Source organism: Folsomia candida, unplaced genomic scaffold (genome assembly GCF_002217175.1).
Source record: "Folsomia candida strain VU population unplaced genomic scaffold, ASM221717v1 Fcan01_Sc008, whole genome shotgun sequence".
Lineage (NCBI taxonomy): Eukaryota > Metazoa > Arthropoda > Collembola > Entomobryomorpha > Isotomidae > Folsomia > Folsomia candida.
In genome coordinates, this window is record NW_019091200.1 from 3,544,443 (window position 1) to 3,560,806 (window position 16,364).

At 37.1% G+C, this 16,364-nt stretch overlaps 4 protein-coding genes across 5 annotated transcripts; all 4 read left to right on the plus strand.

Annotated features, from left to right (window-relative positions):
• Positions 1-1,158: 1,158 nt before the first annotated feature.
• LOC110853231 (vacuole membrane protein 1) lies at positions 1,159-3,746 on the plus strand. Its single transcript, XM_035854383.1, has 8 exons — positions 1,159-1,315; positions 1,384-1,685; positions 1,766-1,901; positions 2,125-2,303; positions 2,385-2,619; positions 2,790-3,031; positions 3,284-3,395; positions 3,494-3,746. The coding sequence occupies exons 1-8, from the start codon at positions 1,211-1,213 to the stop codon at positions 3,629-3,631; spliced, it is 1,449 nt and encodes a 482-aa protein (XP_035710276.1). The 5' UTR covers positions 1,159-1,210; the 3' UTR covers positions 3,632-3,746.
• A 567-nt stretch (positions 3,747-4,313) lies between these two features.
• On the plus strand, positions 4,314-7,435 carry LOC110853182 (DBH-like monooxygenase protein 1 homolog). The gene is made up of 8 exons (XM_022101428.2): positions 4,314-4,675; positions 4,780-4,929; positions 5,221-5,466; positions 5,659-5,868; positions 5,973-6,303; positions 6,596-6,739; positions 6,806-6,986; positions 7,062-7,435. Exons 1-8 carry the CDS (start codon positions 4,409-4,411, stop codon positions 7,378-7,380), a joined length of 1,848 nt encoding a protein of 615 aa, XP_021957120.1. The 5' UTR covers positions 4,314-4,408; the 3' UTR covers positions 7,381-7,435.
• A 408-nt stretch (positions 7,436-7,843) lies between these two features.
• LOC110852901 (cytochrome P450 9e2) lies at positions 7,844-10,072 on the plus strand. 2 transcript variants are annotated; one of them, XM_035854331.1, is made up of 3 exons: positions 7,844-8,961; positions 9,045-9,278; positions 9,962-10,072. In XM_035854331.1, exons 1-3 carry the CDS (start codon positions 7,881-7,883, stop codon positions 9,982-9,984), a joined length of 1,338 nt encoding a protein of 445 aa, XP_035710224.1. In that variant the 5' UTR covers positions 7,844-7,880; the 3' UTR covers positions 9,985-10,072. The 2 variants fall into 2 exon arrangements, with proteins under 2 accessions (XP_035710224.1, XP_021956749.2); XM_022101057.2 differs by lacking the exon at positions 9,962-10,072 and adding an exon at positions 9,352-9,764.
• A 112-nt stretch (positions 10,073-10,184) lies between these two features.
• Positions 10,185-14,126, plus strand: LOC110853232 (esterase E4). The gene is made up of 9 exons (XM_022101485.2): positions 10,185-10,317; positions 10,617-10,845; positions 11,399-11,536; positions 11,616-11,772; positions 11,852-11,893; positions 12,091-12,434; positions 12,772-13,282; positions 13,481-13,643; positions 13,701-14,126. Exons 1-9 carry the CDS (start codon positions 10,250-10,252, stop codon positions 13,906-13,908), a joined length of 1,860 nt encoding a protein of 619 aa, XP_021957177.2. The 5' UTR covers positions 10,185-10,249; the 3' UTR covers positions 13,909-14,126.
• The last annotated feature ends 2,238 nt before the right edge of the window (positions 14,127-16,364 follow it).

The following is a 16,364-nucleotide window of genomic DNA, read 5'->3' on the forward strand; positions in this document are numbered from 1 at the left end:
CAAGGCATTGAAATTAAAGTCGTCCAAAATTTTATGTGCACGTAAGTAAGGACCTACATATTCGTCTAGTTAGGCTACTTACTAATAAAATGCTTTTGTAGTTGCTCAAGATTTCAGGAATCAAAACCTTTCATCAAAAATCTGACCGTTACATACATATATGATTTACAAATGCAATTCATAAAACTTAATGCATCATCATCATGCAGATTTTTTATTGATTAATACAACAAATATGTATATATTTTACTAAAGATTTATTGAACAATCAATTATTTGTGGTATCGAAACATACTGTTACATATGCAGCATATTGTAATATAAAAACTTTACCAATAATTGATCGTTCTGTCAAAACACTTTCACCAGATATCAACCAGATCTGCGGGCACTTATATCATTATCAAAACTTTTAAATTTTGTATTTTCGACTTTATCTTCTAACAGAATACAGATAATTTTCGAAAAGAGCAAGGGCATACCGATTTCTAAAACGTAATATAATCATCTGAAATTTAACGCGGAAAAATAACCTATCATTAGCATCGGAGGGTTGAATTTCAAAATTTGAATAGGGACGTCCCCCAATGGGAAGTCAGGGGGAAGAGATAGTAAATATTTTTAGAATTTGGAGCAAAGTAATGCCAATAATTGATGCAAGTTAATGAAAAATTAGTGTGAAATAGTAGCATATAATTTTACAGAAGATGGGTGACATTTACTACAATCAATCCTGGTTAGGGCTAAGCAAAGCTGATTTGATAGGTTTTACTCGCTTGACGCCGGTGTTCCTAATTTTCATCAATTTCGCCTGGCCATTCCCAGCGAAATCAATCGTCTTGGAAACGTAATAATTTGATGATTTTGCAAAAATTTGAACCTGGCTGGCGCCGGACAAAGACAAAATTTATCAATTTCAGAAAAAAAATTCAGGTTCGAGCAACATCGAGTTAGTATCTTCTCAAATCAATTCCTTGACGAACCAACGGGTTTTATGTGGTTTGCTAAATAATTATTTTGCCAATTACATCATGTCATCAATCGTGCGGTTAATTAATTTGTAGTGGTACTAAAAATTCTAAAATTTATATTGCAATTCAGCCTTGAAACTCCAAGTGTCAAACAAACATTATTTGTGTCAATTTTATACCAGGACCACCCCTTCGTCGTCCCCGTTGCTTCCAATCGCTTCGACGCCGAGGTCAATACAATGCCCCCCAAAAAGGCAAAGTTCGTCTCCAACGCGCAGTTGGAACATTTGGAGTGGGAGTTACGAAAGAGGGGAATTCGACCGACGGGCACTATCCAAAGAATGGTAAAATTTTCAACTTTGTGTCAATAAATCTATAGATAGATAGGTATTTATCTTGGCTATTTTTACAGGAAAAGAAACTAGCAAAAGCGAAAATAGAGGAGGAGAAGCTTCTGGCAGCTAAGGAACTTCGTGACATTGAGGAAAACAACGGCCAAGAAATGACGATGGCGCCCACCACCTCCAAGAGTCAAAAGGTCACCATAAAGAACAAAGATAGTGCCAAAGTACGGTCCCGTCGAGCAAAAGCGAAAGCCCAACTTATGGCAGATTTGGAAGAGGGTCTGAAAATCGTGCTGTTTCGACGTCCATTCCAAACGATTCACTATTTCTTTCGAGAAATTATTTGTGTCATGAATGATTTTGGGAAACGGTTGGTCTAACTTTGTTTCAAGTTTTACGAGAAATTTTACAAGTATTTATAATTCTATAAGTATTTTATTTGGATTACAGGTTGGTATATTCGTTGTACGACTCGAAAAAAGGGACGATACCAGCAACTCGAAAAGTCGCCCTGTTTACAACATTTTCTGCTATTTTGTATGGATTGCTCTTCATTTTTGGAAGAGATGAACCTGAGTCGATTAAAGTGAGTGGTCAGTTTACAGCTTTTTATAATCTGTGGTTGGACCAAAAATTTAAATAATCAATTCAAATTGATAATTTTGGTCCAACTTGTTTTTTTGCCAACTTTGCAAAGTTCACGGGGTTACATAACTCGCAATACTAAATTTGCTAAGAAATTTATTGGGTGTGAGTAAAGGGAAAAGTAAAAAGTAAAAAGTACTATAATAGATAAATTACCTTTGTAGGCTCGTGAACTCGTATATTTGTACGGTTACTGGATGATTCTCGGAATTTTGTCGTCTGTGGGATTTGGAACAGGATTGCACACATTTGTTCTGTATCTTGGACCGTTTATAGCAAAAGTTGTTTTAGCTGCGGGTGAATGTGGAACATTGGACTTTCCCAAGCCGCCCTATCCTGATCAGTAAGGATACAATTCTGGATATAAATAATTTCTCGCTGAAAATTAGTAAATTCATGAAACAAACTAATTTTTGATCAACAGGATCGTGTGTCCAGAAGGTGTCAACTCTAACCATGGTGGGAGCGTTTCCGTCTACGACATTATGTGTAAAGTCCGCTGGGAGTCGTTCATGTGGGGTTTAGGAACTGCTTTGGGAGAGGTGCCCCCGTTTTTTATGGCACTGACAGCCAGAGTTTCGGGAATGTCAGATAACGAAGATCTGCAAGAGTTTGCGAAACTTTTGGAACGTATAAAGCAGGGCGATCGGAAGAGTTTGGTGAGTCATACGTGAAAATAATTTAATTATCAAAAACTGGGTCCAAGACGTTGTCGGGCGTTTTGTCACAAAAAGACTCGTTTTTGTGGCAAAAAGAACCTAGAATTTCAAAAAATGAAACCCACGAGACGAAAATTTTCAAATTATTGTCTGCATATCTAATTTCGCAGAGCATTCTTGAGCGTGGAAAACTGTTTATGGAGGATTTCGTAGAGCGAATCGGTTTCTGGGGAATCTTGGCGTGTGCATCAATCCCAAACCCGCTCTTTGATCTGGCCGGGATCACCTGTGGTCACTTCCTGGTCCCGTTCAGGACCTTCTTTGGTGCCACGGTGATTGGGAAAGCGGTCATTAAGGTGCATTTACAAATGCTCTTTGTTATCCTGGCCTTCAATCAAGACTTTCTGGATCGGTGAGTAAAATAATCCTGCCCAACCTTTGCAAAGGTTGCGAAAATCTTCAGTCAATATTCAAGATCTCCTCGGATGTTGTACTGCGAAACCAGTAATAAATAAATAGTAAATTCTAAATTGTTGCAAATTTTTTTGCAAGGTGTTTGCAAAAATTATAGAGGAGAATCAGGTTACATGGGCTACAAACGTCCGAGTGAATTTCTTAATCATCTTTCTCAAACTCATCTTGACTTTTACTTTCTATTTTACAGTGTGGTTTCACTCATTCGGAAGATTCCACGGTACGGCGAAAAGATAAGTGATCCTTTCGTGGAGTACATTTCTCAGCAAAAGGCTCATCTTCACAACAAAACCGCTTGGAGTGTAAGTATTTTGTCATTTGAATTTTAAGCTGGAGTCCTAAAAATGCAAAGGACTCGCTCCTCACCGAATGACTGATTTGCTACGATTTCATTTTTCAGAAACCTGGACACGTTGCATACGTCCTGGATATTATCGTCACATTTATCTTGGTTTACTTTGTGCTTTCCATCGTAAATTCCATGGCGCAAGCGTATCATAAGCGGATCTGTGAAAAGAAGAGGAATCGTAAATGTTGATTTGTGCGAGAAAAAAATAACATCCAAAGTTGTTATATGTTCATCAGTACATATATATATTGGAGGCATATTACTACAATATTTATGTTATTATCTAAAATGAAGCTAAGTATTAATGGAGGATCTTGTCATTAAAGTAATTTGAATAAAGAACATTCGAAAAAATTTCCTCTGTTAGTATCGGTCTAAAAAATATCATGTCTGAAATCCTAAGGATGTTTGTAACCCCGTAAACTGTGCAACTTTTGTAAATTAATTTTACAAACTTACGTTTGTACAATTTTCATTTGTAGCGACGAATTTGATTTAAATTAATTTTCTTAACCGTATTTCATTTATGTAGAATTACATAAAGGCCAAGAAGTGCTAACTTTTATTGAAATTAAATTTTTACTCCAAAAATATAAAAAACAGAATTGTAGCGAATTTGAGAATTAATGTTAATTTTTTTATTTTAATTAATTCCTCCACCGCAATGGAGTAATTTTAATGTTATGCATCGCATTGAAATCAATCAGTTTTATATAATCAGACAGTTGACAGTGTTTCAAATATAATTGTTAAACGACACTTGGTTTAGCTTTATTGTTTTTCGTATCTTTCTGATTGACATATGAATTACTGTATTATCATTATATGCTCAATCCAAACCTTATCAGGAATGATGCTTAAGTGTCTAATGAATATATCAATTTAAGTTGAATTAGTAGAAAAAATCCATTCCAGTTTCGGCTAGTGTTTGTTGACTATTACATAATTATTAGTAACATTTTAAAAATGAGGTTTCCACTTGTCCTGTTTTTCCTGCAATTTTCGTTGTTATCAATTCACAGTGAATTCAGTCAACATCGCACGGAAATTTTAGCCGCTGACGGTTCCTACGTTCTTCACTGGTCGATTGATTATGTCGCCAAAGTCGTCCGATTCAACGCCACGGTGGCGACGAGAGGTTACGTCGGGTTTGGAATTTCGCCTTCGGGTGGCATGACGGGAGCGGATATCGTGATTGGTGGTATTTTTGAGAATGGAACGGCTTATTTTTCGGTAAGAATTTCGTTGGTATTTTTTGGGGGTCATCCTTTGTGGCACCTTAAAAATGCTCAGAAAATTTTACGAAAATTTATGTTTATTTACACTATTTTTTGCAGGATCGACACGCTGTCGGGGAATCTCTACCGATCGTAGATAAGGCGCAAAATTGGGACCTTCTCAACGCCACCGAAACCACTGATGGTGTGACTACGTTAATTTTTGAGCGAGCCTTTAACACCTGTGACGACGAGGATGTTGTTCTTTCGGTAATTAATTTAGAACCACTTAATTTGACAATTTACGCGGAGATTTCCTGTAATTTTGTAGAAATGCTTTTTACAAAAAAAAACGAAAAGTGGAATTTCTCAGATACCATACAAAATACCAAAAAATGCATCAGAATGCACTTCTAAAAACTTTGCTGTCAAATTTGTAACCTTATTTCACGACAAGTTTTACTTACAATTTATTTATTTTTCCCATTCACTTTAGTAAAATCTTAAGAGTTTATAAATATTTTTGCAAAAATTGATCTAATTATTTCATTTTTTCTACAGAATGACACAACCAACTTCATCTGGGCTTACAGTCCGACCAACAGTGATGACGTTGTGTACCATACGTCTGGTTTTAGGGGGACCTTGACAGTACAACCCCTTGACCCCGAGGTGCCCCCACTTGACCCTGGTCACTGGTCACAGTACGATATCAAGCACACCATGACGATGCCAGACGCTGACACAACGTATTGGTGCACGATTCATAGAAGTCCAGTTTTCACAGAGAAGCATCACATCGTTGCGGTGAGGCGTGTTTGAAGTTGCGTCATTTCAAAATTAGGGGTTTAGGATGACTGGAGATAATAATTTAATAATAATAATGTAGTTTTCCAAATTTGAATAAATTTCATATTTTGAAATTTATTCGAATTTCGAAAACTATATAGCCCATCACACCACTAAATAAAAAATAATCGTAGTATTTTTTCTGCCTAGTTCGAACCTCTCCTCACCTCCTCGGAAGCCATAGCTCACACCCACCACTACAACATCTTTCGATGCACTCCACCCGACGGGGTCGACGCGGAAACTTTTTTCGGACCCCATGTCGACGCCGGGGTGGGAGGAGAATGCTACGTGGCGCAACCCGAAGTGCCTACGGCTTATTGTCAAACGATGTTTTACAATTGGGCGGTGGGTGGTCGGGTAAGGTCGCGGTTAATGAAGAAAATGCTTTTGAATTGGAAAGTGTTTTTTGCACAATTGGCAATAAATGTGCAAAATCATACAAGTTTCTCTTCTGTACATAGACACTAGTCCTTCCCCCGAATATCGGATACCCGATCGGCGAAACGGGTAACCCCGTGGACTACTACATGTTCGAAATCCATTACAATAATCCAACTCGTTTGCAAAATGTCACCTTCGAAACTGGCGCGATAATTTATTATACGCCTGAACTGCGCCAACACGACGCCGGGTTGATGGTTGTGGCGCACCATACTTCGTTATCCTTGACCGTACCACCGAATTCGACAGGCTTCAAGACGGCAGGACATTGTGATTCGGCATGCACGGAAGAATATCTGCCAGAAGAAGGGATCAATGTTTTCGCAATTTTTTTGCATGCACATTTGTCTGGTGAGTTGAATTGGAGAAAGTTATGAAAACTAAGGGTCTTAGAGTCAAACCATGATTTTCTTTCTAAGGATTGATGGGTATTTTCTATTTGCGATATTGGATTTAAAGAAAAACGAAAAATTAGAGTATTTTTACTTAACTCATTGAAAATTTTTGAATGAAAAATCCGGAAACTTTCACCCCAAATTTTGTATTTTATTCAAGGCATCTAGACTCTCGGAATTAAAAGAAGCTACTGACCTGAACTTACCAATTATGTACTTAAATTTTTTCATAATTTATTTCTTTCCAGGGCGCAAAATGAAATTTCGTCAATTTCGTGGTGATCAAGAACTCCCTTGGGCAGCAAATGATGATACGTACGATTTTGAATTTCAACAGACCCGACCTTTGTCGAAGGAATTGAAAATCTTGCGTGGAGATCATCTCACGATGGGTATGAATTTCTGCTGAATTTTATAATTTTACAATTAAAAATTATTACGACATTGTTTTTTTGCAGAATGCACTTACGACACGACGTGGTACGACCAGAGTAAAGTCGTAATTGGAGGATTATCAACAACAAATGAAATGTGCCAATCCATCTTTTGGTATTATCCTAGAGCAGAATTGCGAGACTGCAGAAGCGAGTATCCGACTGAAGAGATTTTTGCAAAATTCGGGATCGAGTCCGCAAATCGGTAAACAATTTAAAAATTTTCACAAATTTTTGCTGCAGAAATTTGAATTCTAAATTTTTCTAATTTTTTCCTCAGATCCACCCCATACGAAGACGCCATCATAACGGCACCCACATCCTTGGCCGGTATGTCTTACACTGAAGTGCTAAATACTCGGGTGGATTGGACTTCCGAATTGCGGAAAGCAATTGAACAGGATTCTTTAACCCGACCACACGTTGGGGTTTGTTGGACGGCCAGTGAAACTAAAAACATTGACCAGATCGGATATCCTTCCGGAATTGTGAGGGAATATGCACCTCGAGACGAGTGTAATTCCAGTCTGGCGAACAGATTAGTGTTGACGGTGCCAATTTTTCTCGGGATGATTTTTTCTCTAATCGAGATTGTTTAATTAGTGATGGATCGACAACGTTTTTTGGAATAAATGATCATCTCGATATGTACATACAACCTTCCTTTTGAGCAATTTTTGCATATAATTCTGCATATTGTTAAATATGTAAATCGCCAACAAACACTATTCCCAATTTGACTCTACCAAATTTGTATTTGTGTTTGTTGTGTTTGATCCTATTGGTAAGGCGATATAAATACGACGAAATAATTAGACCAGAAAGTGCATGAAGAAAATATCTCTCATTTACGTATTTAGCAGAAACCCGTATTTTTTAATGCTAATGTATAAATGCAATATTTAAGTCCTCAAATATGCATGTAAATAAACACTCACATGAATTTTATACGCATAAAGTCTTATCATACATAAGTTAATCATATTTCCGATACGATAATATCGATAACGAGATATTGACAACAAACTTCAGTAAAATTATTTTGTTTTGAACATTCGACACTCATTACACGAAGTATATATTTCATTTTTTTAGCAAAATGTGGATTTATTACTTTCTAACATTAATCATAATTTTGTACGTGACGTTTAAACTGTTCTCGAACAGAGTACACAACTATTGGAAAAAGTATGGATTCAATAGCGCAACCTCATCCGAGATTAAACAGGGCTCAAAAAATTACCCAACCTCCATAAAAAAAGGTGGCATAGAATGTTTAACCTACAAATACTTTAAGGATCTCGGCCTCCCTATCGGGGGGACATTTGAAGCCTTAAATCCCCAACTTTACGTTACGGATGCAGCTCTCGCTAAGAAAATCATGGTAGAAGACGCCCACCATTTTGTGGACCGTCGCGAATTATACGAACCCCAACGGAATCCTTTACTCGGAAGAATGTTATCCTTCCGGCGAGGGGACGAATGGAAGCGGTTAAGATCTCTGCTCAGCCCTGCCTTCACCCCAGCCAAGATGAAGGACATCTTCCCACTTTTTATCGAAAATTGTCAACAGCTCGTTGCCACCATCGAAATTACAAACAAAGATTATCCAGTCCGACTCGATATTCACGAAACAATCGGAAGATTTACAATGGATGTCATTTCCTCAACGGTGTTTGGAATCAGGACTGAATCACAAACAAATAACGACTCTATATTTTACGAGATGGGTAAAAAGTTGCAAGTTTTAACGCTGAAATTAGTCTTTGCACGGATAACTGCCAAGTTTCTTCCCAAGCTGGCGAAATTCTTACATATTTCGACCTTTGATACGAGTGCGCTCGAATTTTTTGCACAGACTACAAAGAATATTGTCCAGGAACGAAATAAATCTGGCGTTATTAATCGACGAAGGGACATGATTGACATTTTGCTGAGTAACAATGCATCCGGAGAACTTTCTGAAGACGACATAGTTTCACAGGCAGTACTTTTCTACATATTGGGATTTGACACGACAAACTCGCTTTTAGAGATTTGCTGTATTGTTCTTGCGAATCATCCAAAAATTCAAGAAAAGCTGAGGAGAGAGGTAGCAGATTCTGGTTTTGATGAGCATGGAAATACAAATTCGTATGAAGTTCTAACCGAGATGCCGTACATGAATAAGGTTATTACAGGTAAAAAAAGTTAAATAAAGTGTTTATACACACATAAATAATATCTCATTTGCATAAAAAATGCATAATCATTTTTTACCCAGAGACCCTTCGACTTTACCCACCCTCAACACGGACGGAGAGATTGTGCACGACGGAATATTTAGTGCCGGGAACAAATTTGACAATTCCGATTAACAGTCAAATTGTCATTCCGATTTATGCGTTACAAACGGATCCGGATTTGTGGGAAGATTCCCATAAATTTTTGCCAGAAAGATGTTGCACGAACCAATCGGCGTATAACCCTTTTGGTGCTGGACCACGATCGTGTCTGGGTAAGCGGTTATCTGTCAAGAAATATGCACATAGATGCATTGATTATTAATTTTAAGTATTTTTATGATCTAGGCAAACGCTTTGCTCTGGATTTATGCAAAATAACGCTAGCATCTATTCTGCACTGTTACGAAATACTTCCAGATAATGATAACGTCGGTTCAGTGGATGTCTCGGATCTTCTCGTATATCGAGTAGGGTCCATTAAAATTAAGGATGGGATACATCTCAAGTTCAAGTCTAGGAAATGACTTAATTATGTTGGTACATTTTTTTAACCGGGGGGACTATACCGGATTTTTACAGTGCGTGCTATCGTATTTAGTGCACTGATTGATTAACGATTCCATATTTGTTCATGATTCCGGAGTTAAATATATGCGGAAAATTATCTATGTATTTTAAACATAACTGACTGATTGAGTCATTCTTTTATGAGGTAGGGAGTTTTTATATCAGAAAATAAATTCATTTAAAAAAATCTACATTTGCATGTGATCTAGTAGTTTCGAATTAATTAACGACATAAATTATGTATCACCAGATTGCATCTTATTGTAAAGTCATGTGGTTATTCTATTTGCTAAGTAGCGTCAGCAGCTTATTGTGATCGTTTTGTCCGTCCGTCCATATATAATAACGCATGAAGACAATCAAATCCCATTGTGCTTCTAATTTTCAGATCTAACTATAAGTCGAGCTTAATAATGGGTCAATCGGACCACTCCCCATAGCGCCAAAAGGAGGTGTGGCTCAACATTAATTGCTGGTTCGGTCTATCTTCAGGGAAAACTCTCTTGTTGTGGGGCTCTGTAATTACAATTAAAAATATTTAACATGAAAAAAACGTTTTTGAAAATATTGAAGAAATATTGAATTATTTTTCCAATATCATCTCTATCCTGCGTTACTTTATTATATTTGTGTGCTACAGTTTATTTAGGACGATAAGCTTTGGACAGGTCTGGACATGATTCAAGACCGATTTAGATTACGTAATTGTCATGCCGTGTCATCATTCCATTATTTGCAAAATAGGTACTTATTTAAGAAATATATGAATTTTCGAGGCATGTGATGTGATTTACGTAAGTAGGTACATGCAAAAAATGCAAAAAATTTAGTACTCCGTCTTGAGTCTTTACTCATGCTATGATTTCATATTTCATGAGCAACAAAGACACTCATCTAATGATTTATTAATTTTTTTGCGCGCATTTTTTGCATGATTTTTGTTCGAAATGTATACGCATCATTTCAGTTTTACTTGTAAAATTTGTGCAAAGTCATTCTAATCTTTATATTTATTTCCACCACAATTCTGTCCTCTTGACCAGTCCGAAAATGCAGCAGGGTAAAGTCGTCTCATTGTTGGTGCAAAGTTTTCTCATCGTCTTCCTCTGGGAAGCGTCACTAGTGTCATGCTCACCACTCTTGACGAAGTCACCACCCACCGTCCACCTGGGTCAAGGTATCTTGCAAGGAACCACAGAAATTAGTCGGGGTGGCCGGTCTTACAATGTCTTTTATGGCGTGCCCTTTGGGAAAGTTGAGAAACGATTTGAGGTAAAGATTTTAATTTGTTGATGTATGTATGCAAAAAAAATCCAAGGTCCGCAAAAATATTTTTGCGAATTGTGCACCTCTATCTAAGATGCATTCTAAACACCTTCTAAATATGTAAATAATTAGTTTGAAAAATGGTTCGAAGAAGTGCAGAATATAAGAATTCATTAAAGGGATACATTTTATCTTTTATTTTAATAAATAAACCCTTCTAAACGATATAAACTAGTGGCGTCAAAGCGGTTAATTTTCTCTTAAAAGGACACGATACATGGCAATTATGATTTTTTACCTTTGATTTCCCCGTCACGGTCATGACTTTAAAAATATTAAAGTCATTTTGAGTTCGTGGTGAAATTTCTTTTACAACGACACCGTTGTTCAGAATTAAGAAGCAGAATGGTGCAAACGGCGTTTGATTAGTAAGTGGACACGTTATGGAGATACAAATATCCTGCCCACAGACGGATGGACAATGCAATCGCAATAAATGGCTTACGCTACTCAATAACTTGAAATTTGATCGGTAATATTTAATTTAATTTGTACTTAGATGTCGAAACCAGCGGATAGTTGGACCGGGGTGAAAATGGCCACGGTAAACGGGCCGGAATGCATAAACACTGGATTTGTGGGCGGTGCAGTGCTCGGAAGTGAGGATTGTCTCAACTTGAACGTGTTCACTCCAAAGGTTAGTTTTTGATTGATTAATTGAAAATAATTAAATCATAATTAATCAATTATGTTCATGTTCAACATTTTGTATTCAGTTACCATCAAATGAAAGTGACGGAAAGCTTCTCCCCGTTCTTGTCTGGATTTATGGGGGTGGTTTTGTCGGGGGGTCTAATCAAGCATATGGGGGATCCTACCTTATGGACGAGGATGTTGTGCTGGTCGTTATTAATTATAGGCTTGGTGCATTTGGTTAGCCAATTACTTAATTTTAAAATATTTGAAAAAAATTTTATGATTTGATTGAAATTGTGAAAATTTTTTTCGATAGGATTTCTAAATGCTGGGGTTTCAGGTGCGAGAGGAAATCAAGGTATGCAAATAAATATACAGACAATATTGTTTATCTGTTGCAAATTTTTTTGCAAAATCGGAACAAAATTGCTATAAGTTAATGATTAAGCTGTTAATTTGTTTTAAAGATATCTCGCATTATTAGTCTTTCTTATTTATGCAAATTTTGCGTGCAAATTTTTAGCACGATTTCTTATCTATGTATGAACATTTTAGGCATGAAAGACCAAGTTCTCGCGCTCCGCTGGGTACGCGACAATATCGCCCATTTTTCCGGGGACAAGAACAAAGTGACGATTTTTGGAGAGAGCGCTGGTGGCATCTCCGTCTCTCTTCTGACCGTGTCCCCCATGGCGCAGGGTCTCTTCAGCCGCGCCATCATGCAGTCTGGCACCGCAGGGATGCCGTTTGTCTACCATGGCGTGAACGGACGAGACCTCGCGGTCAAACTGGCGAAAGAGGTGGATTGCCCGTCCAGCAATATGCAGTACTTGGTCGAATGTCTGCAGAAGTTGGATACGAAAGTGATCGCACCCTTTGCCCGGGTGGTGCATCAATTTGTAAGTTTCATAAAATATTCAAAAAGTTGGAGGAGGATTTATTTAATTGCAAATTTTTGACTGTTTGGTAAAGCTCATTCATTTCCCTCTTAAAAAATCGTAGTTGTATTACAAAATTAAAAAAAAAATATTGCAAATTCTACTCAAACTTACGTTCCGTAAATGCCGTGACAAATTATTAGGGCAAATTTAAAATCAGTAATTTTTGCACAATTGACAATATGCCAAAACAAAATCGCAAACTTGCCTAATGTCAAATATTCTCATACGTAATATTTCATCCCATTACCTTTTTTCGCAATGCTAATTAAAAGTAACGTTTCCCAATAAATTTAAGGGCTTCGACGAGTCCGCCATCAACATGGGTCCCTCCTACGAAACCTACCTACCTCCAGATAACTCAACAGAGGACGTCTTCCTCTCCGAGGATCCCTACAATCTCGCCCTCGCCGGAAACTTCTCCAAAGTTCCCATGATCATTGGGATCGTCGCGTTTGAGATGTTTTCTATGGTCTCGGCTACCATACGGAATGAAACCAGTGTCAAAAAACTGAACAACCAGTGGGGTCGAGTTATGCCGAACGCCTTGTTTATTTCCAACACGGCGGAGGACCCCGCACTTATTGGTCAAGCGATAAGGTCACACTTTTTGGGAGACGAGTACATCAATGAAACGATTCTCTCCAAGTATGAGGAGCTCTACTCGGACCGCCATTTCGTTCATTCGACCCGTGTATTTGCGGAACTTTATGCGAAACATGTGCCCGTTTATTTGTACAATTTCACGCAAATGGTCCCCATCGTGAAGCATGGGCTGAAGGATCATAAATTCATTGCTGAAGTGGATGGTAAGAATGCTTAGTATAAATTTTTGCGGTGACAGACGAAAACGTGGCGTCATTGGGGACTAATTTTATGAAAAATTTCGGTTTTCATAAAAAAGTTGGGACCCAGGGGTTTTTGCAGTTTTTGAGGCCAATGATTTTCGCACATACATACATGAAGTTATTTTGAAAAACTTTTACAATTTTGACGCTTTATTGTAGGCGAAAAAACCCGCAGAAATCCTGGTCATGGGGACGAAATAGCATATCTGTTCGACGGAAAGGGTAGATTCTTAAGTTTTTTCGCCAGAATTGGGAAAGGTCATGAAGATGAGAAATTTTCCAAGGAGATGATCGCAACTTGGGTAGCGTTTGCGGACACTGGGTACGCAGGATTACATATAATATGCAGATATGGGATTTACATTTTTCTATATTTTAGGAAACCAAACGGTCCGTGGGGAGTATCTTGGCCGGAATTTAAGTCAGATCAGAGTGAGAATGGAACATCGGCGGGGCAGAAATGGCTGCTTATTGAAAATCCACCGAAAGTTGAACCCCTCCCAGAATCGTGGGAAGCAAATAATAAATTTTGGAAGAGTTTGAACATCAAAGAACTTGGGGGAAAGTGGAAATCGGAGGAATTGTAGAATTTTTTAGGAATAACTTTAATCTGTGTTTGAAATTTCTCTTAAATTTGTTTCGTGATAAGATACATATTTAGCTAATCGAACACATAAAAAAATTGAGTTTTCTTTAATTACCGAATTAAACAACTTCTTAATTATATCCGACTAAAAACTTCCTTCACTTTTCAATCTCATTAGAAATTTAAAAAATGACGAAGCTAATAAATAGAATGAATTCTAGGATTATGATGCCCGCATGATTTTCATCCTAATCTGAATATACGAATCCTCCCATTTTTGGTGTAAACCCGTAATCAGACCGTGCTACTACCCGTTCTAATTCTATCTAATTAAAACGATGGACTAAACTGGTTTAAAATACGGCATGTGCATGCAAGCCTTCCCATTTCCTCGCATTTGTGTGCATATTATCGAGGTGGGAACACTCTTAAAATTACTTTACAGATTGTTATTTGTCTGGTAAGAATCTATATTAATGATTTAAAATCTTTGGGTAAAATCCTGTTACAATTTTTTTTCAGTGATTATTGTCACATTTATTTATTACCCGCCTGGCAGAAAATATTACCAGAATTTAATTTCACTCAATTTTTGACTAGAAGTTTCAAAACAATTTTATATTTTATCGATCTGGGACAAAGGTTTGACATAGCAATGCAGAAGAAATGACGCATCATTTCGGAAATAAAAATTTCGTAACAAATTTTTATTTCCGAACTTAATTAATTTTAATATTGATTCTGCTTAAATTAGATATTCGTTAAAAGTGCATACATACATAAATTGAAATAAAGTTCAAAAACTGCTGTAACAATTCATAGAATCATAAACGGACGGTAAAAATGCAGGTAAAAATGGGTGTAACAATTTATTACCGCATTATTTAGAGTGCACTACAACCCCTTCTACCTAACTCAGCCCTGCACCACATCTGGCCTGACTCTCCTCCTGAATCTTACAACTAGTATTAAAAGATTTTAAAATTCAGGCAGAAATCCACCCTAGACGAGTCTTGAGAAGAGTACAGGGAGTGAGGAGGCAGTATTTAGAAATGAAATTGAAATGAAAATGATATCCCATCAGAAGATCCCAGATGAAGATGAGATGCAGATCATCATATCAAAATGAAAAGACGTACGTATCAAAAACCAACTGGACGCAGGAGAAGGATGGGTCACATCACAAACATCTTGGCGTTTTTTGTTACTAGTTTTGTTATCTTTTGAGTCCAGATGGGCATATTTTTTTGTCCGGCCGACCAACGGATGGATAGTAAATGCATGCGTAATGTAAGCAGAGAGGACTAAATTGGTACTGGTCCATCTTGCAAGATCTCGCTCCTTTTTCATATTAATATTGATAGCTGGATACGGACAGTGTCAATCTAAAGGCTTCGGCATTTCGATGTATGCATAAAATTTGGAGTAAAATCTGCACAATTAATTATAATAGGGACTTTAACGTAATATGATACTGGTCAATTTTTTATTCAAATGGTGTAAATAATACAGATCAGTACGTACAACTTGGTTGTATTTTATTAAGCTGTCAATAAGTGTCAGTTAATTACACATGTACAAACTGGTTTACAGTCTGTAACGTAATTTGATCTGTGTTAGCTCATTATTATCAATTTTTGAGTTGATTTAAAAAATTTGGCGTTATCTGCGATAAGAATTAAGTACACTCTTAGAAATCCAGTATTAAATTAATACCAAGCGGTATTCATATCATATGTGACTCTGCCAAAGTGGCATTGATACCCGGTAGTAATAGCTCGGTAACCATATCGGTGGCAAATTTTTCTGGACCCCGGTATAATTTTAATACCAAGCGGTAGCAACTTTAATACCGAGAAATCAATACCATATTTCTGAATGCTTTGTATTCAGTAACAAATAACAATTTTACTACTGAATTTTTAAAAGTGTGTAAATAAATTCATGAGTTATTTAGAGTGCAAGAAATACGGAGAGTTATTAATAATACGATCCCTTTGGCCATGCAGTCCCACTTTTGAGACTGAAGGATCCTTCCCCTCCTTCCAATCGTCTTCCTACACAGTTCGTCTCATCCATCTCAAAATTTCTAAGGGACGAATACATCCAATGTGTAAGGAAGGGTCACAAAAAATGGACACCTTCCTTTTCCTTGGTTCAGTTCGATCCTCAGGCTTAACAGGAATCGTATGGGGTGAATGCCTTGAGGGAACTTTAAGTTTCTGAAAAAGTTGATCTCATCTCAAAATTTATTTTTAGATGATTTTTACGCCACAAATAAAAATTTTGAGTAAAATTTCAGCAACTAATTAATCTCTTGTTAGGTATTTTTTAACACAAAGCCAGAATCAAGAATAAAACGTGAATGGATAAACCAAAAATCACAGGAAATATTTCAAGTAATTATTTTTATGATGAATTGATGCCAGGAAATTTGAGAATGCATATGAATTTACC